The 23,542-nt window shown below is 40.8% G+C and overlaps 1 protein-coding gene across 1 annotated transcript in view; it reads right to left on the bottom strand.

Annotated features, from left to right (window-relative positions):
- The window catches only part of LOC103206389 (HLA class I histocompatibility antigen, A alpha chain-like), a 58,205-nt gene extending 41,019 nt beyond the window's left edge, over positions 1-17,186 (bottom strand). Inside the window, exons 1-2 of the mRNA XM_042780982.1 lie at positions 17,144-17,186; positions 14,260-14,405 (exon numbers count right to left, since the gene is read on the bottom strand). Of these exons, the coding sequence (XP_042636916.1) occupies positions 14,260-14,405; positions 17,144-17,186 (189 nt within the window). The remainder of the gene's footprint in view (positions 1-14,259; positions 14,406-17,143) is intronic.
- Positions 17,187-23,542: the final 6,356 nt, after the last annotated feature.

Raw genomic sequence — 23,542 nt, 5'->3', positions numbered from 1 at the left:
TTACCTGAGGTAGATACACTCCTTGGAGAGAATAATCATGGGAGAAAGAAGGGCTGTTTATGCACAGGGAGAGAGCTCAGGGGGCAGGAGTGCATGGAGGGATGGACACAGGAAGAGGTAACTATGGGGAGGAAGTGGGAGGGAAGCTGATGCATTGTGGTAAATTGTAGGCAATGTCACAAAGTATATGTGAACTGCTGTATGGAAAGTGAATTTGTGCTGTAAATTTCACCCAAATCACACACACACACACACACACACACACAAGGCATATATGCAACATCAGTGGCCAACATCATTATTAATGGAGAAAGATTCAAGGCATTCCCTTTACAAACAGAAACCAGACAGGGATGCCCTCTATCACCACTTCTATTTAACATTGTATTGGAAGTCCTGGCCAAGGCAGTAAGGCAAGAAAGAGAAATAAAAGGCATACAAATTAGCAAAGAGGAAGTAAAACTATCTCTATTTGTGGATGATATTATCCTTTATGTACAAAACCCAAGAGACTCACCAAAAACCTACTGGAACTAATAGAGAGGTTCAGCAAAGTGGCAGGATACAAGGTCAACATACAAAAATCAGTTGGATTCCTCTACACCAACAAAGAGTCCTCTGATAAACAAATAAGGGAAACAATTCCATTTATAATAGCTACTGAAAAGATCAAATATCTAGGAATAAACCCTACTGGAAACACAAAAGACTTATACAAAGAAAACTATAAAACACTACTACAAGAGACAACAAGGGCACTACATAAATGGAAGAACCTGCCTTGTCTGTGAATAGGTAGACTGAATATTGTGAAAATGTCAATACTACCTAGAGCAATCTACACATTTAATGCAATCCCAATCCAGATACCAGCAAAATATTTTAAGGACATGAAGAAACCAATTACTAACTTCATGTGGAAAGGAAAGAGACCTCAGATAAGCAGAGCCCTTCTGAAGAAGAAGAATAAAGTGGGAGGTCTCACACTCCAGGATCTTAAAACCTAGTATACAGCCACAGTAGTCAAAACAGCATGGTATTGGTGCAATGATAGACAGATAGACCAATGGAACAGAATCAAAAGTCCAGAAATAGACCCATCCATCTATGGCCAACTGATCTTTGACAAAGGTCCAAAACCCATTAAATGGGGAAGAGACAGCCTCTTTAACAAATGGTGCTGGCAAAACTAGATATCCACTTGCAGAAAAATGAAACAAGACCCACTCCTCACCCCATACACAAAAACCAACTCAAGCTGGATCAAAGACTTAAATGTAAAACCCAAAATGATAAAATTCATCAAAGATAAAATAGGGGAAAATCCAGGAGCATAATTTATGGCATAAACAGACTATTAAACATAACCCAGAATTCACAGGAGGTAGAAGAGAAGCTAGATGACTGGGACCTTTTAAAAATTAAATTATTATGCACTTCGACACACTTTGTCAAAAGGGTGAAAAGAGAACCTAAAGATTGGGAGAAAATATTTGCCTATGACATATCTGATAAAGGGCTTATCTCTAAAAATCTATGGAAAACCTCAACACCTCAACACCAAAAAGACAAACAACCCAATTCATAAATGGGCAAAAGACTTGAACAGACCCTTCACCAAAGACAATATGCTGTCAGCCAACAAACACATGAGGAATTGCTTGCGATCTTTAGTCGTTGTTGTTGTTGTTGTTATGTGCCGTCGAGTCGGCCCCGACTCATAGCGACCCTTCCTTGGGTTTCCGAGGCAGTATCACTACGGAAGTAGGATTGCCCAACCTTCCTTCCGAGGAGTGGCTGGTGGGTTTGAACCGCCAGCCGTCTGGTTAGCAGGCAAGTGTCTTAGCCACTATGCTACCAGAGAGAGATGCAAATCAAAACGATGAGATGTCATCTCACCCCAGCAATAACAGGAAAGTTCAACAGGACAGAAAATAACAAATGCTGGTGAGGTTGAGGAGAGATTGGAACTCTAGTGCACTGCTGGTGGAAGTGTAAAATGGTACAACCATTGTGGCATATGGTATGGTGTTTTCTTAAAAAACTGAAAATAGAAATACCATTTGACCCAGAAATTCCATTACTAGGAATATATCCTAAAGAGGTGAGAGGCAGTGCACAAACAGATATATGCACACGTACGTTCATTGCAGCACGATTCACTATAGCAAAGAGATGGAAACAACCTAAATGCCCATCAACGGATGAGTGGAAAACCAAATTATGGTTCATTCACACAATGGAATACTTTGCTACATTAAAGAACAATGAAGGATACGCAAATCATCTCACAACATGGATGAGCCTGGAGGACATTATGCTAAGTGGAAGTAAGTCAATTGCAGAAGGACAAGTACTGTATGAGCCCATTATTGTAAAAAGACAGAAGGCTTTGCTTGGAAAAGGAAACTCACTTTGTAGGTTACTGGGGTGGGGAGGGAAGGGGAGGGATTAATTTCGGGCTAGTTGGGGGACACACACTGATGTGGGTAAGGGGAGGGAGGTATGGAAAGAGTCTGTGACCACCGTGATAACATTAGGAAAATGGAGGACACTGAATTGTGCAAATAGGAGATATACAACAGATGCTAATACCAACCAGTGTGCCCACAATACTGCATTACCATTAACACCAAACACCAGGCTACCGATAATCACATAAACACCTGAGAGGATCAGGTGGGGGTCAGTGAACTGGAGTAAACTCTAGACCAAGGATAGATTTAGCGGCAGCTACTCTTGCACAGATACCAGTGATACAAAATACCTGCAATCCTTACAGAAACAACAGAAGACAGACACAGAGTAATCTCTCACAGAAACCCAGACACTGTGGGAGAGAGATTCAATGGCTCTCGTGTCTCAGGTCCATAGAACTGGGGACACCAGACTCAGTTTGCACAACAAAATACATAAAAGTCTTGTTCCTCATCCTACATTGGTGAGTTGCACCTGGGGCCTTAAAAGCTTTCAAGTGGCCATCTAAGGTGCAGCTAATGGTTTCCCATCATCGGAAGTGAAGAAGAGTACAAACAAACAAACAAACAACCAAACAACAACAAAAAAAACAAGGGTATTTGGAAGCAATCAGCCCTAGAACACAATGGCCCTCAAGACCAAAAGAACTAGATGGTGCCCAGCTACCAATGCCAATCACTCAGGAAAGGATCAAATCTGGAGATCCTGGATAGAGTGGGAGGAAAAACGTAGAACAAAATCCAAAAACTCAATAATGACAGAAAGATGGAGTCTAACGAGACCCCCAATACTATGGTCCTGGGACACATTCTGGCCTTAGAATAAAGCTCACTCTCAGGGCCTGGCTCTCAGCCCAATAGTAGATATGATGTACATGCAGACCACTCAACCCAGGGTGACACACCCACATACTCTATGGAAATGCATTCCTTGGAGCAATTGACCATGGGGCACCAGAGGGGCAACATTCACACGAAGGAAATGCAGGGCAAACAGGAGTGCATAACTATGAGGGGCGTGGGCAAGGGGTTACTGGGCAGGAAGAGGAGGAGACTGGGTTAGAGTTGGGCATGGTAAATGGGGAGTGAAACTAAATGTACACGTAATGTTGAATGTAAAACAAACTCAAAATTAAAAATTAAAAAAAAAAAATTGGTCAATGTCCAACCATTTCAGGAGGAAGCATATGATCAAGAACTGATGGTAGTGAAGGACAAGTCGAAGCTGTGCTGAAGGCGGTGGTGAAAGACAAGGATCCAGGAATTAATGGAATACCAATTGAGATGCAACAATAGAAGCGCTTACTTGGCCATGCCAATAAATATGGAAGACAGCTACCTGGCCAACCAACTAGAAGAGATACATATTTGGGCCCATTCTAAAGAAAGTGATCCAATTGAATGCAGAAATTACTGAGCAAAGCCATTAATATCACATGCAAGTAAAATTTGCTGAAGATAATTCAGAAGTGGATGCAGCAGTACATCAACAGGGGATTGCCAGAAATTCAAGCAAGATTTGGAAGAGGACATGTAACAAGGGATATCATTGCTGATATCAGCTGGCTCTTGCTGAAAGTAGGGAAGATTAGAAAGATGTCTATCTGTTTTATTGAGTATGCAAAGGAGTTGAGTTTTGTGGACCATGTTAAGTTATGGATAACACTGAGAAGCATGAGAATTCCAAAACACTTCTTGTGCTCATACAGAACCTGTACACTGTCCAAGAGGCAGTTGTTTGAACAGAATAAGAGAATACTGCATGGTTTAAAATCGGGAAATATGTGCATCAGGGCTGTATCCTTTCACCATACTTAATTCAATCTGTGTGCTTAGGAAATAATCTATGAAGCTAGATTATATGAAGAAGAACGCAGCATCAGGATTTGAGGAAGATTCATTAGCAACCTATGACATGGTGATGACACAGCCTCCTTTGCTGAAAATGAAGATGATTTGAAGCACTTACCCATGAAGATCAAAAACTACAGCCTTGAGTATGGATTACACCTCAACATAAAGAAAACAAAAATCCTCACAACTGGACTAGTAAGCAACATCACAATAAATGGAGAAAAGATTGAAGTTGTCAGGGATTTCATTCTACTTGGATCCACAATCAACACCCATGGAAGTAGCAGTCAGGAAATCAGATGAGGTATTGTACTGGGAAAATCTGCTGCAAAAGACCTCTTTGAAGTGTTAAAGAGCAAAGATGTCAGTTTGAAGACTAAAGTTTGCCTGACCTGAGCCATGGTATTTTCAATACCCTCATATGCATGTGAAAATTGGACAATGAATAAGGAAAACTGAAGAAGAACTGATGCATTTGAGTTGTGGTATTGGCAAAGAATACTGGAAATACTATGGACTGCCAGAAGAATGAACAAATGTGTACTGGAAGAAGTACAGCCAGAATACTACTTAGAAGTTATGATGCCAGACTTTGTCCCACGTACTTTGGTCATTTGTCAGAAGGGACCAGTCCCTGGAGAAGGATATCATGCTTAGTAAAATGGAGGGTTCAAACAAAATGGGGAAGACCCTGAATGAGATGGACTGACACAGTGGCTGCAAGGATGGGCTCAAGCACAGCGGGGATTGCGAGGCTGATGCAGGACCAGGCAGTGTCCCACTATGCTACGAGTCAGAGCTGACTTGATGGCACCTAAGAACAATGACACATTTTATTGTGTGGAAATACCATAATAATCTTAAACCACCATGTTGAGCATTAGGTTACTTTACCTTCTAGTCAAATCTTTCAGTGGTTAACCTTATAGGTAAATCTTTGTGTATTTATGATTTATTTCTTAAGGTAACTTTTTAAAATTCAAAACTTAGAAGTGACAAAGTTAGTACCTTTAGTAATTTGACAAACAACCGTCAGAAAATCCTTTACTTGTGGGAGCTCTGGTGGCATAGTGCCTAAGGCATGTGACTGCTAACCAGAAGGCTGGCAGTTCAAACCCACCAGCCTCTCTTCAGAAGGAAGGTTGGGCAATCCTACTTCCATAGTGAGTTGGATCCGACTCGATGGCAGTAAGTTTGGTGTATGGTTTTTATCCTTTACTGGGAGCTCTGGTAGTGTAGTGCCTAAGACATTTGACTGCTAACCAGAAACCTGGTGGTTCAAACCCACCAGCCATTCCTCGGAAGGAAGACTGGTCAATCTATTTCTGTAGAGATACTGCCTTGGAAACCCAAGGAGGGATTGCTATGAGTCTAATTGACTGGACGGCAGTGAGTTGGTTTGGTATCCTATACTAGTAGTGTCTGTAAAAGTTGCTCTGGTGGCATAGTGGATAAGGCATTTGACTGCTAACCAGAAGGGTGGTGGTTCAAACCATTAGCTGCTCTGTGGGAGGAAGATGAGACGATATGTTTCTGTAAAGATTTATAGCCTTGGAAACTCAATGGGCGTTACTAGGAGTTGAAATTGTCTCAATAGCAGTGGGTTTAGTAGTGTCTGTGTACCTGTACCAACACACAGAATAGAAAAGAGGGCATGGGCTGTGGAGTTAGTGCCTGAGTTCCAAATCACAGCTCCACAATTTACATGACCATGAGAAAATAAACTCTCTGAACTGGAGGTAATTATACTTAACTCAAAAGATTGTGATTGGTTTTAACTGAGGTAAAGTGCTAAAGTGCTGAGGAAAGAGTGGCCATTTAAAATGGTAACTACTGTTCTTATAATTACTTGATGAGAGTGAAATTTGCATTTGATCACCCTTCTCCTCTTCCTTTCTTATCCCTAGATTTCTTTTCCCTCCTCTTGTCTGTCTACTGGGTGATTCCTCTTTCCTTCAGGTATGTAGTCAGGCTACCGTCCTCTTGGCCTTGTACCTAGGTGACTGAGCAATCCTGCATAGGTGTTATCTCACAAAGGTTGAAGGTGTAACTTCTGCCAGCTGGCCAATTCATTTTAAGAAGGAATTCTGGAAGGCAAGAAGACCAATGGAATGAACCCATGATGCCAGGATTCCTCTCTTCTGAACGTGTAAACAAAACAGACGGTTTTGGGAAGGAGAGCCTACCTGTCATCACACACTTGAAACCTTATGCTTCAGGGACTCCCAGTCGTTAGACTGACTCTGCTCATGGATGGGGCAGCTTACCTGCCTTCTAAATAAGAGAGAAGTTAGCAAACAAAAACATGCAGATAGTTGTTTTGCATGAGGTTTTAAATTACTTTGGGAAGACACTGTCTGAGCTCTGAAAAGTGTGCAAAGGGAAAAGTGGACACAGATGTGGGGCTAAACCCAGATGGTGGCATGACCAGGCTCTTTGGAGAAAGAGCTGAGAACGGCTGATGTTCACAAATAATATAGGCAGATGAGTGGGAATGAATGATGTTGTGAAGACTTTCTGAGTCCTTGGCAAAACTTTGTCTTGCTTACTTTGGACTTGTCATCAAGAAAGACCAATCCCTACTAAAGGACATCATATTTGGTAAAATAGAGGATGACTGGAAACGAGGCAAATCCTCAGTGAGATGGATTGACACAACAGCAGCGACAGTGGACTCAAGCGTGTGATAGATCGCGGAGACGGCACAGGGCTGGGCGTTGTTTCGCTCTCTTATACACAAGGTCCCCATGAGTCTGCGCAGACTCAATGGCAGCTAACAGTAACAATCACCCCCTTTTTACCCTCAGTCATTCCAGAAAGCTGGCTGGGTGAATTAAGGACTAAAAGAAGGAAAGATTTTCTGTGTTTTTGACTTTATTGAACCTTTTACACAGGAACTAGGCCTTGGCAGGAAATACATTTTCTTTCTAAGAATTTGTATGATCTTATTGTAAATATGCTTTTATGCAGCAGCTTTAGTAAGTGCTTCTTTAGAGACTAGGACTAGGCAAGATATACCCTTTATAAAACAATGTAAAACATTGGAAAAATAATTGCCTTTTGGCTATTTCCTTTGTCTATATACCCATGCAGCAGGGTCACGTATTTTCTCAAAATATACTCAAACCAAACCAGCCAATCTCACTGCTGTTGAGTCAGTCCCAACTCATAGAGACCTCTCCGTAGGTTTCTGAGGCAGTTTTGCTATTTACAGTATAAAACCAATCCAATCTTCCTCATCAATCCCTACCTGCATCTTTGTAGCAGATTTAGATGCTTTAGATAACATGGGTGGTCACTCAGGCCCGTCCCCTATCCTACTCCTCTCTTAGAGGGGTCTGGGTATTTGGGAGTATGTGATGAAAGGAAATGAGATTCTTGAATCTTTAGATGTTTCTTTGGGATCCCTGTTGGTTGCTGCTGTAAAAGTGTTGGTCTGATGACTTTCTGGAGTGGGACTGGTCTCTGAGGTACTGGCTGGCCACTGAGGCCAAAGCCTGTTGCTAATGTAATCTGTGGTCTGCTTAGTCAGGGCTGAAGGTCTTCTCTAGTGACCAGGCATCCTTCTCCTTGACTCTCATTGGTGCTGCAAGTCTTCTAAGTCTTTGACACATGCTCCATCTGACCCTTGACCTGGTCCTTCCAAGTCGTTCCTTACCTTGTTAGGACCCAGGCTGGCTCTCAGCTGCACATGTAGAAACTTATTTCTGCCCTCAGTGGCATATAGAAACTTCTGGGTCCTATCCAAGCCACACAGAATTCAGTGTGCCTCAAGAATGTCCTTTGTTTGGTAACCACATTGTACTATAGAATTTACTTTGATGTGGAAGACTCCAGTTTGGTGTGGGGCAAATTCCATTGAGAATCCAAATAAGAGGTGAGGCCAAAGCCTTTCTCCCTTCAGCATTTCTCTCAACCAATCCAAAACCAGAGCTGGCTTTGCCTCTCCTCTTCATGTTGGGTAGAAACCTTTCTCAAATGAATCTAAGATCTAGTTAGCGAGGCCTACCTCTTGATATTTGATCAGGGTATTTTCTTACTTACACACTCCCCTTTCCTTCAACCAAGCGTGGCTTTCAAACCAATGTTTCACTAAAGAAAAAAGAAAATTGGTTCTGAGATTCTAAGCTAATAGTCTCTTTGTTCTGAGTACATACCCTACCTGAGCTTCTTAACTAAGTACCTTTCCTTGGATAATAACCCTATTGGCTTAGCCTGGAAGAAAAGGGCTGCAAGTAGACATGAGTTAAAGTAGGAAATATAAACACATGAGCTTAACACTTATAATGTGTCACTCCCGTAGCACAGAGACACTTTTTATTATAATACTCAGTACAAACATCATTTTGTAATCTGTTCTTTCATCTCTTAAAATACTCATTCCTTACACCAGCTACTGCTTGGAAGGAAGGTTGGGCAATCTCCTTCCGTAGTGATACTGCTTCGGAAACCCAAGGAGGAGTTACTATGAGTCAGGTCTGACTCAATGGCACATAACAACAACAACAACAACAATAAACACCCGTAACTCCATCAAATCATTTAAAATGACCATTTTTAGTTGTTATAAAATATTTCATGAGTTTGACATAACTTAATTAAGCATTCCTCTCTTACTGGACATTTAGGTTGTTTGCTGGTTTTTGTTGTTTGTGGTGATGGTGGTGGTATTTTTATAGATAAAGATATTTTCAAATATGTAGCATTTTTATTCTGCTGAAATAGAATGTTAGAACTTAAAAGTAATGAAATGAGTTTGGACATAAGAGTTTTTAGCTTAAGTTATTGATTTCTCTTTTTCATTATCCACACATTTTTAATTGATACTGTAAAGAAATGATTGGGATGGTTCAGAGTTGGGAATAAGTTCACTCACAAATAGCAGGCTCAGAAAGTGATGGACACAGTCCAATAGATAATAAGGCCTTGTGGGCAAAATAAAATGTTTTAAGAAGTGGAAAGTTTTTAACTAAAAGTTAGTACTTTTTCTAAAAAGTTGTTTTGAGAACCATCTTACCTTGCCATGTGTGGTAAAGTTTTTCCACATATTTTTCCACGGGAGATAATTATTGTGGTAGTTAAGGTTGCTGTCAACTTGGCTGGGCCTGGTTGAGTGGCTGGGCAGCTGGATGTAGTTACTCCTCATGGTGATGATGGCAATCAGTTCCATGGTGGAATCTACTGGAGCGTCTGAGTAGTTGCTTTAGAGATGTGGTCTGCTATAAGAAGTGGTTTTGAGGAAGGTCTCTAGCTTTTTGGCACGTTTGAACCTTCCCTGCAGCCAGGTCTTCATTCAGCAGCCTGCCATGCTCTGCCGATCTTGGGATGTCTAATGGACTTGAATTAATGGTCTGCCATGTGGTTTGCTAATATTGGGACTGTGCCTTTTCACTTGTTGACCTTGGGTTTGTCAGCAGCTAGTAGTTGCCTGAGTGAAGAGATGCTTTTAGCTTCAGTGGGCCAGGAGCAAGAGGCAGAACTAAAGCACAAGGTCGAGGGGCTTTTGCCCAGCGCCTAGAGACTGGCACTTTGAACTCGAACTTAAAGCCTCCAAAACTGTAAGAGAATAAACTCCTGTTTGTTCAAGCCATCTCATTTGTGGTATTTCCGTTAGAGTGGCACTAGGTAACCAAAACAATTGTTGTTGTTGTTATGTACCATCAAGTCGGATCCAACTCATAGTGACCCCTCCTCGGGTTTCCGAGGTGAGCGATCATGTTTTCGACATTCTACACTGCCAAAGGCATCCAAAAGAAATAAGTTCTGTTTTGGGAAGATTTGCTGGAGAAATAAGAACTTTAAAATTTGGGAGGTTCTGGGTCCCTGACCCCATCTCCACTCTTATTACATTCAACCAGATCTCATTAACCAGGTCTCTAACTACATTCAAGGGCTGTATCATACCTGCATCTATGTTTTTGTTAAACCCAGCTATTTGGGAACCCATCCTTTTCTTGGTTCAGCTTTGCCAATAACTAGTATTCAGGGAGACTGCTCTCAGAGGATGTTGGAGATTTACAAGCAAAGTTTGATGATAAAGTTTTCTGACATGGACAAGCATTCCAGACCTCTGGATTTTCAAGATCTACCACCATATTTCAATTGTTGAGCCTTTTTTAATAGTTTTGGTACCCGTGACAAGCGGGAGGAATAAAAGCAGAAGGCAATCAACATTGTTCTTTTACTGTATATCAGGCACTGTGCCACTGTTTTTACAGAATGCTTATCTCATACTTCACCTTGGAAGCACAGATTGTGTTCTTATCTAAAATAAAAAAAGAGTTTGAAGGAATTAAAAATATTATCTAAGCACTCCCCATAAGTGACAGAAGCAGGATTCAAACCTAAATCTGCTATGTGCTCAACTTAGACAAAGTGTGGATTGCTCAGAAATGGATACTCCTAAAACAGTCTAGGCGTATTTGGGATGAGTGTTGGTATAACAATGAACCCTGGTGGTACAGTGATTAAGTGCTTGGCTGCTAACCAAAATGTCAATTTTTTGAACCCACCAGCTGCTCTGCAGGAGAAAGATGTAGCAGGCTGCTTCTGTAAAGATTACAGCCTTGACCCTATGGGGGCAGTTCTACTCTGTCCTATAGGATACCCACCCACTGCCACTGAGTCGATTTGGCACCTATAAATATGACCCTATTTAGAAATAGGTGGTTAGTGAGGTCCTATCAGAGCAGGGTGGATTCTAAACCTCATACCTCTCTGCCATTGAGTTGATTCTGACTCATAGTGACCCCCATTGGGTGTCCAAGGCTGTAAATCTTTATGGAAGTAGATTGCCTCATCTTCCTTCCATGGAACAGTTGGTGGGTTTGAACCACTACCCTTCTGGTTAGCAACCAAATGTCTTACCCACTACACCACTAGAGCTCCCTTCCTATGAGTTGTTTTGTTATTGTTATGTTTCATCGAGTTGGTCCCGACTCATAGCGACCTCTCCTTGGGTTTCCGAGGTGGTATCACTATGGAAGTAGTTTGTTCAACCTTCCTTCTAAGGAGTGGCTGGTGGATTTGAACCCCTAGCCTTCTGGTTAGCAATCAAATGCCTTAGGCACTATGCCACCAGAGCTCCTATAGGTTAGCTGCAAGGAACTGACTCAGTGGCAATAGGTTTTGCTTTTAGTTGATATAACATAACTCAGCCTCTTGTTTCTCCCCCTTCTGATATACTGATTTAAATAAATTCAGGCCAATAAATGTATGAAGAGATGTTCAATATCATTTGTGATTAGGGAAATGCAAATAAAGATCACAATGGATTTCTGGTAGCATACTGCCTAAGGCACTTGACTGCTCACCAGAAGGCTGGCGGTTCAAACCCACCAGCCACTCCTTGGAAGGAAGGTTGGGCAATCCTACTTCCGTAGCGATACTGCCTCGGAAACCCAAGGAGGGGTTGCTATGAGTCGGGGCTGACTCGACGGCAAACAACAACAACAACTCATAAAAAATCAAATAATTATATGATTTCACATGTGAAGAGGATATGGAACTACTGGATCTCTTACATGTGTGTGGAGGAGTTGAAATTGGTTCAATTACTTTGGTAAACAGTTTGACTTTATTTCCTAAACTTAAACCTAAATTTAACCTAAATCTGCTTATATTCACATACCCTATGACTCATCAAGTTTATCTCTAATTGAATACTCAAAAGAAAATCTTGTACAAGTACCACAGAATAATGTACACGAGTGTTCAAAGCAGTACAATTTATAATAGCAAAATCCTGGAAAATAGAAAAACACAAATTGTCATGAGTAGGGGAATGAATGAATAAAAACTGGTATCCTCACCCAAAGGAATATTATACCATGGTCAAAGTCAGTAAATCACTATGATATGTAACAGTATGGATGAATCTTAGCAATATTTTTCTGACATGGACTGCTGTCCTGGTCTAACTAACATCAATGGTGAAGACAGTATCTACTATGTGGGTTATGGCCAAGTTCTTTTTTAAAAAACTTCTCAATAGTCTATTACATATTATTTCCACAATAGACTACTTAACTTAGTGATTGGAGTGTTAATGCTAATTAAAAAAAATCTATCTAGCTTACTTTTTTTTAGAATGGAAGATAGATAATACTCTTCTAAGAACACTAAAAAGGAAATACTGGGTAATGTTTTCCATGGCCCAGTAATAAGAAATATAATAGGCTTTGGTGAAAAGAATATTTGCTTTTGGTATGACCACGACTAGCCAAATTAAATCAAATAGCTGTCAGTCAACTCATCAATCAGTTTACATTGGGGGAGGGAGACAGACCACTTCTCATAATCAAGGCCTTTTTTTCCTTCCGTTAAGACCTGAAAGTGCAGGGAGCACAAATTTACCAGCAGTCTTGGTGACAGACTCTCTTGGAGCATTTAATTGCCAAAATTATTATTAAGAGTGGCCATGGTCAAAGTTGTTACTAATTGATCATTATTTAATCATTGCTGCTAAAGTAGTTATGAAGGTAGTAGTGATTCAGTAGTGGAATTCATGCCTTCCACGAGTGAAGATCAGGGTTCCACAGTCAAATCCTGGCCAATGTACCTCACGTGAAACAACTATCTGCCTGTCAGCGGAGGTCTGCATGTCACTATAATGCTGAACAGGTTTCAGTGGAGCTTCCTCTGGTAGCATAGTGCCTAAGGCACTTGCCTGCTAACCAAACGGCTGGCGGTTCAAATGCACCAGCCACTCCTTGGAAGGAAGGTTGAGCAATCTACTTCCACAGTGATACCTCCTTGGAAACCCAAGGAGGGGTCTCTGTGAGTTGGCTCTGACTCAACGGCATATAACAACAGCAACAACAGGAAGGAAAACCTGTGATCTATGTCCAAAAATCAGTCAATGAAAACTTGTACATTACAACAATCTGATCTGCAAACCATCATGGGATTGGTCAGCATTTCACTGCACTGTGCATGGGGTCATCATGAGTCTGGGACTGACTTGGTGGCAGCTCTGGTGGCATAGTGCCTAAGGCACTTGACTGCTAACCAGAAGCCTGGCGGTTCAAACCCACCAGCCACTCCTCCGAAGGAAGATTGAGCGATCTTCTTCCGTAGTGATACTGCCTTGGAAACCCAAGGAGGGGTCCCTATGAGTTGGATCCAACTCCAAGGCAGTGAGTTTGGTTTAGTTTGGTTTAACAGCAATAAAACTAGTTAGTGGTCTGTGTTCTAGTCCTGCACTAACAGCAGATGTCTTCACAAGGGTCTGCATGAGTGTAAGTTCCTGGAAAAAAGTGAATGAATGAATAAATAAGGGAGTTTTTGAGCTGTACTGAGGAGACTAGTACATGTTTGGAAATATCTAATGGAGAAGCATGTATTAAAAGAGGAGTGAAACCTACAAACAGTTTTCTGTCACCCATTCAAATTGTTAAAAAACCACTGCCTTCGAGTCGATTCTGACTCATAGCAATTCTATAGGACAGAGTAGAACTGACCCACAGGGTTTCCAAGGCAGATTGTCATCTCTTTTCCATGGAGCAACTGTGGGGTTCAAACATCCAATCTTTTGGTTAGCAGCCAAATGCTTTAACCACCGTGAATTGTATTTGCTATGTTTTATTTGCTCTGGGCAAATTGTTAAGTGGCCCTTTTAACGATAGATTAATTTCTTTGGGCTAACACCCATGAGGTGAACCAGATCAGGAGCCCATTTCTTTAAGAGTCCACCTGAATCTTGCATCCAGTATAAGAGGCCTGAGCAGAATCCACTGCTACCATTCATTTGACTGATTGGACACTGAGGCCCTCCAGAGGACACCTATGTCCCCCTGCCTAGGTTACAGTACTGGTCAGGATGGTCAGGAATAGGGTCTAGCTCTTCTAGTTCAACTTAAACAAAACAAAACAAACAAACAAGCATTGCCATTTGCTCTTTATGAGGGATTGTTCTGGCTGTATTTACTTGTGACCAGGAAGAGACAAACTGGTCAATATAGCTCACAGTCTTAAGCACCAGCTGGGCTGCCAGGTGGTCTGACTCACTGAACTGGCTACTATAAACATCATAATGACTATTTCTGTCATTGACCCAACCATTTATTTTAGATACTAAGATACAAGTTTACAGGAATAAAATGTTAAGAGCAGAAGCAGGTTTACCTGGGACGAATGAAGCTTAAGTTTCAGGGCCTCTCAGTTGACAGACCCCTGCCTGTGCAACACCCTGGAAGGGGCCTCACAGAATGTTCGTAAGATCATATGTTCATGTAAAGTTTCTAAAAGTTAGGTATTTTTATATTATTTTCCTTAAAAAAGACTCTCCCACCCCCACCATTCCAACTGTATTTGCAGAAAGCCTAGATCTTACTCTGATTGTGGGTACTTATCCTTTCAAATTATGATGGTTTAGGGAAAGGAAATATAAAAATAGCTCTCGTGTCAGAAATGGCTAATTTCCCCTGATTTCCATTTGCTCCCCTCCTTTTTAGTAACAGAGCTCCCTAAGTTTTAGGTGGGTGTATTTCCCTATTTCCCTTGGAGTGAAATGTGACAATGTGACTAAATTTGGGCCAATAATACGCAAGCTGAAGTGAGAATATGTAAATTATGGGTCTTAAAACCTAAGCTGCTTAAACTAAACTTCCACTGTGTCAATCCCTCTTGTTGAGGGTCTTCCTCTTTTTCGCTGAGTCTGTACTTTACCAAGATGATGTCCTTCTCCAGGGACTGATCCCTTTGATAACATGTCCAAAGTACATTAGATGAAGTCTTGCCATCATCAGTTCTAAGGAGAAAAATGATGTTTGCTTTTGTCAAGTGCTTGCTTTACATGTTTCTAAGAGTTGTAGAAGGGACAAAATGTATAGCAGTTTATTAATAAAGCAGAATGAACTGGGGAGATACTATAAGACACAACGTTTTTGCAAATTTTTTTCCACTTCCTTGAAATTAAGAGCTCTGGTGGCATAGTGGTTAATGCATTCAGCTGCCAACCAAAAGGTCAGTGGTTTGAGCCCATCAGCTGCTTCACAGGCAGGAGAAAGACGAAGCAGTCTGCTTCAGTAAAGACTTACAGCCTTGGAAAGTCTATGGGGGCAGTTCTACTCTGTCTATGAGGTTGCTGTGAGTTGGAATTGACTCGACAGCTGTGGGTTTGGTTTGGTCATTGAAATGATTAACTTGGCAGGTACAAACTAAGGAAAAATATTAAAGCCAATTAGAAATATTAAATTATAAAACTATCTTGGACTAAATAGAACCACACTAAGTTTAAATTAATGTTTTACACAGAAAAGATACACAAGTAAAATATTAAATATACAATTTTTCATGGGATCTTTAATGAAGACCACAATGCAAGGAAACCTTGACCCAATTGTAGCAATGTATCAGCCACGGAATCTCATGCTAACATTCTTCTGAGAGAGGAGTTTGGTGAGCTGCTGGCTTGTTTTGTCCTCCAAAGAGCACTTTATCACTAATGTACCAAATGTGCTAATTATAAGGCAGTTTTCTGTCTAAGGCAATCCCTGAGCACAAACTCCTGAGAATAGTCTATCTGTGCAGCTTGTAAAACTGACATCATGTGGGTTTTGAAACATAAACAATTACATGGATAATATATGTGGGAATGGACTATTATAAAATAAAAATCGTATTTACCTGCAGTACAGTAAAAAGGAACGTGTCCTTCGCCCTGGTCACACTTTATTCCACTCACTTTCATTTTATAGGGATTTTTTTTCCCCCGTAAAGAAATGTCTCCCAACTCTAATAAAAACCTCATTGATCCTTTCTTTGAAGACATTCATAACCAGATCTTTGATGAAATGCCCCATAATGATTTCAAATGAGGTGTATTGAGCTGCTTTGTCAATTCATTTCAGGAATAGTGGCATTGCCAATATTAAATGTGAGGTAAACTGTTCTTATGAAAATTTTTATTGAAGCAGTGTAATCTTTGCCTTTTAAAGCAAAAGTTTTGTATTTGAGATCCTTTAAATATAGTTTGAAAAATTTCAGCACTCTATTAAGTAGTAAAACTAAAAATGCCATTCAATTGAAAGCCCAGCCAACAAGGTTTGGCTTTCTGTGAAGGATATTTCTAGATATTCCATTTTCTTCCCTTCACAGCTCCTCAGACAACAGTCTTTCTTTCTTTCATTTATTCACTCATTGCTTGATTCATTCAGGTAACCAAACGCAAAAAAAAAAAAAAGACAATTGCCTTGGAGTCAACTCTAACTCATAACAACCCCATGTGTGTCAGAGTAGCACTGTACTCCATAGGGTTTTCAGTGGCTGTGACCTTTTGGAAGTAGATTGCCAGGACTTTATTCCAAGGTACCTCTGGATAGATTCAAGCCACCAACCTTTTGATTAGCAGCCGAATGCTTAACTATTTGTACCACCCAGGGACTCCATGCTTTCAACTACTGTTTGGTAAAATGTCTGCCGTGAGCATCAGATGAGCATAATATTAATACACCAACATTACCGAATACCATGATGGAGACATGCCAGTGGTTTCTGATGGTACATGGCAGAGACCTAACAGAACTGCTTCCTTTGAACAATTTGTGCCTTTTCATGACTACAAACTACCCTACTGGAGGGAAGTTCTTATCAAAAAGAATATGAGATGTTGTCTCTTAGACTCTCATATTTGAATATGCCTTTATTTTCCAAAAGTGCATCTCCCAAGGTGCACCGCTCGTATGTATTTATTGCTTCCCTTGGCCTCCTCTGTATTGCTGGGGAGAGTCACTGACCCTTGTTAAATAAATAAATTCCTACTCTTGCTCACACTGAATACACTTGATGGCAGTGGGTGTTTTGTTGCTCACCTTGGAGAATATCACAAATGTAGCTCGTGAAAAGCGGCTCCATTGCGAACTGATGCCTGAAGTCTAAGTGAAGTGAAGCCTAAGTGAAGTTAAGTCTAAGCTCTAAGTGAATTTTAGTTTGGAGCTCCCATCTGAACTTCTGTTTTGTTTTCTCTGGTCCTAGCATCTTAATTCCTTGGTATGCCTCTGAGTGGTTGTTACAAGTACCTCTCTTGTCTCATTATTACCTTCCTTCTGGGGCCTCACAAAATGACTTCCATGCTTGGCCCAGGGCTTTTTTTTTTTTTTCCCAGTCAGATCATCTCAAACATACCCTCTAAATTTGGTAAAAATCTGTCCAGCTTTTTTTTTGTATGATGTGGTGACAGGAAACAAACAAACAAAAAACAATTTAATTTTGGATTCATGGAGCAGAGATGAAGCATGGTACTGTGGTACAAAGAATTCCTGCAGGTTCAAAATAAGTTCAAGTAGGTGGTAACAAGGCTCTTTTCCTTTTGATGTGGATTCAGGAATTCAGATGCCATGAATTTCATAATGTCAACTCCAGTTCAAGTGCCTATTTCAGTGCCCCTCTCCCATCCCCTACCGTATGGAATCCTAGTGGTGTTGGGGAGTGGCTTTGAATACTGAGTCATTTTGTCTTTTTCTCGTCAGTCCCCACATTAGGGTTTGTTCACATGAAAGCTATATTCCCCAGAAGGGGCATCCTGTGCTAAGGAAAAAATAGCATCTCTGGACAACTTTAACTTTTTCATATACTTTCCCAAAATTCTGTTCTGAGAGACTAAGGTAACTTTCTTTCTTTTCTTTTTTTTAAAGTTAGAATTTTAAAGGAAAAGCTACTTTTCCAGCTACACACAAGAGCATTTCTTTAGATTTTAAAGTTGTGATTACATGTGGAAAAGTCTGACCATACTATGAATTATTAATTAATATTGATGCCCCATCATTCAGGTCAGTGCATTTATAGTTGGATGTAGGTTAGAGATAGTCAGGCATCCTAATTGGCACTGTGGAGGGCAGGACACTCAGACAATCCCAGCAGATACCCTTTCTCCTCATGGTACTGGAGTATATTTACCCTCCAGACAGTATTAATTTCACTGAAGCTCTGGACAGCTTGTTGTGCTGGTGCCAGTTTTTAGGAATTGCTGTGGAGAGGAGTACCAGTTATCTCTTGCTGTGTAATTACCCACCCTAAGGCATAGTGGTGTAAAACAACAGCCATTAATTTGCTCTTGATTTTACAGTTTGGGCTGGGTTCACCTGAATAGTTCTTCTACTTGTCCTGTGTGGGTTACAACTGTGGTTACAATTAATTTGTGGGTTGGTTAGGGGTTGAGTGGTTGGGGATGGTCTTACACAGATTTTTGAGACCTTGGCAGAGGTGGCTGGAATATCTTGGTATTTGGGCCTCTCTTTCCACTTGGGTGCTGCTCATCCTCAAAGAAGCTGGTCTGGACTTCCTTATATAGTGTTAATAGTGTTCCAAGAGGGTGAAAACTGCAAGATGTCTTGAGACCTGGGCTGAGAAGTCTAACAATGTCATTCCTGCCACATTCTATTGGTCAAACTGAGTCACAAGACCAGTCCTAATTGTTGTTGTTGTTGTTATGTGCCATCAAGTGGGCCCCAACTCACAGCAACCCCTCCTTGGGTTTCCAAGGCCGTATCACTATGGAAGTAGATTGCCCAACCTTCCTTCTGAGGAGTGGCTCGTGGGTTTGAACCACCAGCCTTCTGGTTAGCAGTCAAGTGCCTTAGGCACTGTGCTACCAGAGCTCCTAAGCAAGTCCTAATTATAATGATGTGAAAATAGACTCTACCTGTTAATGGGAGGAACTGCAAGTAATGTGTGGTTCTGTTTAATCAACCATAGGAAGGAGGGGCCAGAATTATAGCTTTCGGCTCTTTTCTGCTCAGTGTGTCAGGATTTTTGCTTAATGGATAGTAAGTACTCACTGTTGAAAGGAGTTGCAGAGTGAGCCCATGTAATGGTCCTTTTGTTCTCAGACCAACCCATGCTAATATGCTCCCACACTCTTACCGGAATGATTTTTCTAGCATTCAAAGCTAATTATACCATACTAAAAATTATGTGGGTTGAGTTGTGTTCTCCAAAAAGATATGTTCAAGTTTTAACTCCTGGTATTTGTGAATGTGACCTCACTTGAAAACAGGATCTTTGCAAATGTAATTGGTTAAGATGAGGTCATTAGAGTGGGCCCTAATCACTCTATGGAATGTCCTTATAAGAGAAGGGACAGAGGGAAGAAAGCCATGTGAAGATGGAAACACAGACTGGAGTTATGTTGCCATAAGCCAAAGAGCATCTGGGGCCATCAGAAGCTAGAAGAGAAAAAGAAGTACTGGCTCTGCTGACATTCTGAGTTCAAATTTCTAGACTCCAGAACTGTGAGAGAATACACTTCTGCCATTTCTAGTCACCTGTTTGTGGTATTTTGTTATAGCAGCCCAAAGAAACTAAGTGGTTTCCTTTTGCTGGAGAATAAAATTCATATACTTTATCATAGTCTATAAGGCCTTTGATCTTTGCCTATCTTTCTAAGATCATATCTCATTTTTTCCCTATGAATAAGCTTCACTCTTTGCAGTTTCCATTTGACAGTTTGCTTTCATGCAGATCCTGATTCCTTGAGCCATCTTCCAACTCCTTATGCACATGGCATCTGTTAAGTGTCAGATGCCTTGCAAAGCTTTCTTCGGTTAGCTTCAGTTAAGTTAGGTGTTCTTCCCTTCCCTTCTCTCTGTACCTATAGCACTCTTGACATACCTCATTATTGCTGTCTTTACACTGTATGTGAATTCTGGTCTCCTTGACCTTCTCTTCTACCTGACTTCAAGTTCCCTGAAGGCATTAACTGGCCTCATTCATCTCTGTAGCTTCTAGGTCAGTGTTGGATAATATACCATAATATTATACCATACATATTATGTGTTATATACATAATACCAAAAACAAAAAAACAAACTCATTGCCATTGAATTGATTCAAACTCATAGCAACCCACTTTGGGTTTCTAAGGCTGTAAATCTTTACAGAAGTAGGTACGGTCTTCCTTCTGTGGAGCAGCTGGTGGGTTTGAACTGCTGACCTTCAGGTTAGCAGTCAAGTCCCTTATCCACTATGCCACCAGAGCTCCTTGGATACATAATAGGAGTTCAAAAATGTAAATGAACAAATGAATTGTATGATGTAGTCTCTTTAGGATTTACTTCTTACTATTTTTTTGTAACAGGTTTCCAATTGTCTTTGGGAGCACCTTATGCTCAACTATTAACCTAAAGGTTGGCAGTTCAAACCTACCCAGCGGCTCCATGGAAGAAAGACCTGATGATCTGCTTTTGTAAAGATTACAGCCAACAAAAGCCAATGGAGCCATTCTACTCTGTAATACAGGGGGTAGCCATGAGTTGGAATCAACGTGATGACAGTGAGTTTGATTTGTGTTTGGTATGTTGGATGTATGAATATGGGAACAGATATCACAGAGCAGTCTTCAGACTTGTTGTAGGTCATTAGAAGATCCTGGTGTTTTTCACTATTTCCAACCCCCAGCACCAGGGCCTCTTGTATCCTTTCTTCTCTGGCATGCATGGGTTGAAAAATACAGAGAAGAAAATCATCAACAAATGGCAAAAAGAATCTTATTGTTGTTAGGTGCTGTCGAGTTGGTTCTGACTTAAAGCAATCCTACATACAGCAGAACAAAACACAGGTTGGTTCTAGGCTGGTGTTAAAATCTCATCTTAAAAGGGGCCTACATAATTCATGGGATCCCAGAAAGACAGGATGCAAGTACAGCTTCCTGACTTTGCATATGACCATTGGAAAAATACTATCCTAGACTGATGGCGAGTCATATTAGTCCATAATTTTATACCATATTCTAAAATACGATGTTTAGGATTAGCTACCGTTTTCCTTTCCTTGTAACAAAGACAGCTATTTAGCAAAAATACCCATGGCCCATATACATTTATGGTGACTTGAGGGAAATCACTCACCCTCTACCTCAGACCTTGCTCACTCCCTGAGGCCACCTGGCCCCTGTCACAGCCAGTAGGCATCAAAGTCAGCTCAGTATTCTCTTTCACCATTCAACAGCTGCTCTGGGAGAAGGTAGGGAGTGGAGGAGTCAGGCCAAGGGAAATAGGAAAGAAATGGGAGAGACCAATTGGATGGGAGGTGCGAGATGGAGCAAGGCAAGGCATGATGGGAGAAGGACCTATTTTCCCCTTCTGCTGCCCTAAGCAAGGTCTATTTGAGTTCCTCCTCTCTGGTTACGTTGTCTGCGGGATTTGTCAAGGGCAGAGTCTCCTGCTTTTTCTCTTTTTCTCCAGCCATTAAACAGTATTGGCTACAGAGGAGGAGTATTGAACTCGGAGCTCTGTAAACCTTGCCAAATTTCAGTCCATGATTTATTTTCTAATAGTGCTCTTAATCTTTTTTCTTTACAAAACCCTCAATCAATATTGATTATAAAATGCTTCCGTATCTCCCTGAAAAGAGTTGAACTTGCTCCTTGATTGGCCTTACTGGGGGAACATTTGGGTAAATATCTGCTCTCCTAGCACAGGCTGGGCTGATTCTGGAAGTAAAGCTGAAGGAAAAAACAGTTACCTTTTATTCTGTGCCAGTCACTGTGCTAAGTTTTACACGCATTATCTAATTTATCCTCACCTCAACTCTGTGACGTGAACTCTAGAATTATTCCAAGATGGGGAAATCAAGTCTGGAACAATTAAGTTGGTTGTGTAAGGCCACACAGAGGTGATGGAAAGATCTATAGTATCTTAGTTCTTTTTAACCCAGTGCTCTTTAACAACTTCACTAAATGAACATGACAGGTCAAAATACATCACCTTTCCTCCCATCACCCAGTATTTACACCGTTTCCTCATTTGTCGACTATCTTGTTTTTCACATTTACAACAATAGTAAAAAGTCTATTAACCTACTATTTTTCACATTAACAACATATGTCTGTTATAATGAGTGCTGTGGTGTGATGGTATGTAATACAATCTGTTATAATGAGTGCTGTGGTGTGATGGTGTGTAAAGCTGGCTGTGATGGTTAAGGTTATGTATCAACTTGGCTGGGCCATGATTGTCCGCAGTTTGGTAGTTGTGTAAGATGTAATTTGTCAGTTATGTAATGATGTAGTTATCTTCCATTTTGATCTGATGTGGTCATCCTCCATTTTTGCATAAACCAGTTTTCACATGATGAGCTGGTCTTTGGAAACCAACCATGTTGATAAGTGAGGAGAGGTTGTATTGAGCATTTACTTTGTGCAAGGGACTGGATTAGATATCTTTCATAGGTAATCTCATTTCATTAAAATAGCCACTTACCAGCTGAGTTTACATACAACTAATGATTCTTCCTTTCTAAGAGATAGCATAGCATAGTGGCAAAATACTTGGGCTTTGGCTCTAGGCCTCCTGGGTTCAAATCTTGACCCTTGACTCTGTTACTTACTTTTTTTTTTTAAAATGCTTTAGCAAGTTTCTCTGTGCCTCAGTTTCCCCCTCTGTGAGAGGATTTAATAGTACTGTCTGCCTCATCAAGTTCAAGTGACCTAAAATTTCTAGAGTGTCTGGAACACTGACTAATAGGAGATAAATTCTATAGAAGTTTGGTCAATAAGTAAATTGGGTTTTAAATTGAGTCTGAGAGGAGAGCCAATGTGAATAGTGAAAGCTTGCTAGACAATAACTCCAGCAAGAAAATCTTTAAAAGAAAAATGAAAGAACACCTATCAAGTTACAAATCCATAACAACTTTAAAATTGAGAATATTGCCCAAATGTGTCTACAGAGCTGTAAAGTGTGAGTGAAATGAGCTAAACTGTCCAATTTTATTCAAAAGACAAAGAAACAGGTTGCTTAAAATATTTAAATAATTTTTGTTGTTGTCATTAGGTGGCATCAAGTTGGCTTTGACTCATAGCAACCTTATGTACAACAGAATGAAACACTGCCTGATCCTGTGCCAGCCTCACAATCCTTGCTATACCTGAGCCCATCGTTGCAGCCACTGTATCAGTCTATCTCATTGAGGGCCTTCTTCTTTGCTGACCCTCCACTTCACATGATATCCTTCTCCAGAGAATGGTCCCTTCTGACAACATGGCCAAAGTAGGTGAGAGGAGGTCTGGCCATTCTTACTTCCAAGGAGCATTCTGGCTGCACTTCCTTAAGGACAGATTTGTTAGTTCTTTTAGCAATCCATGGTACTTTCAGTATTCTTCACCAGCACCACAACTCAAAAGCATCAACTCTTCTTCTGTTTTCCCTGTTCATTGTCTAGTTCTTGCATGCACATGAGGCTATTGAAAACACTATGGCTTGCGTTAGGCACACCTT

Source organism: Orycteropus afer, unplaced genomic scaffold (assembly GCF_000298275.1).
Source record: "Orycteropus afer afer isolate SDZICR_OR568_19922 unplaced genomic scaffold, OryAfe1.0 scaffold00001, whole genome shotgun sequence".
In the NCBI taxonomy this organism is placed as follows: domain Eukaryota; kingdom Metazoa; phylum Chordata; class Mammalia; order Tubulidentata; family Orycteropodidae; genus Orycteropus; species Orycteropus afer.
This window is presented reverse-complemented; position numbering and strand designations above follow the sequence as displayed.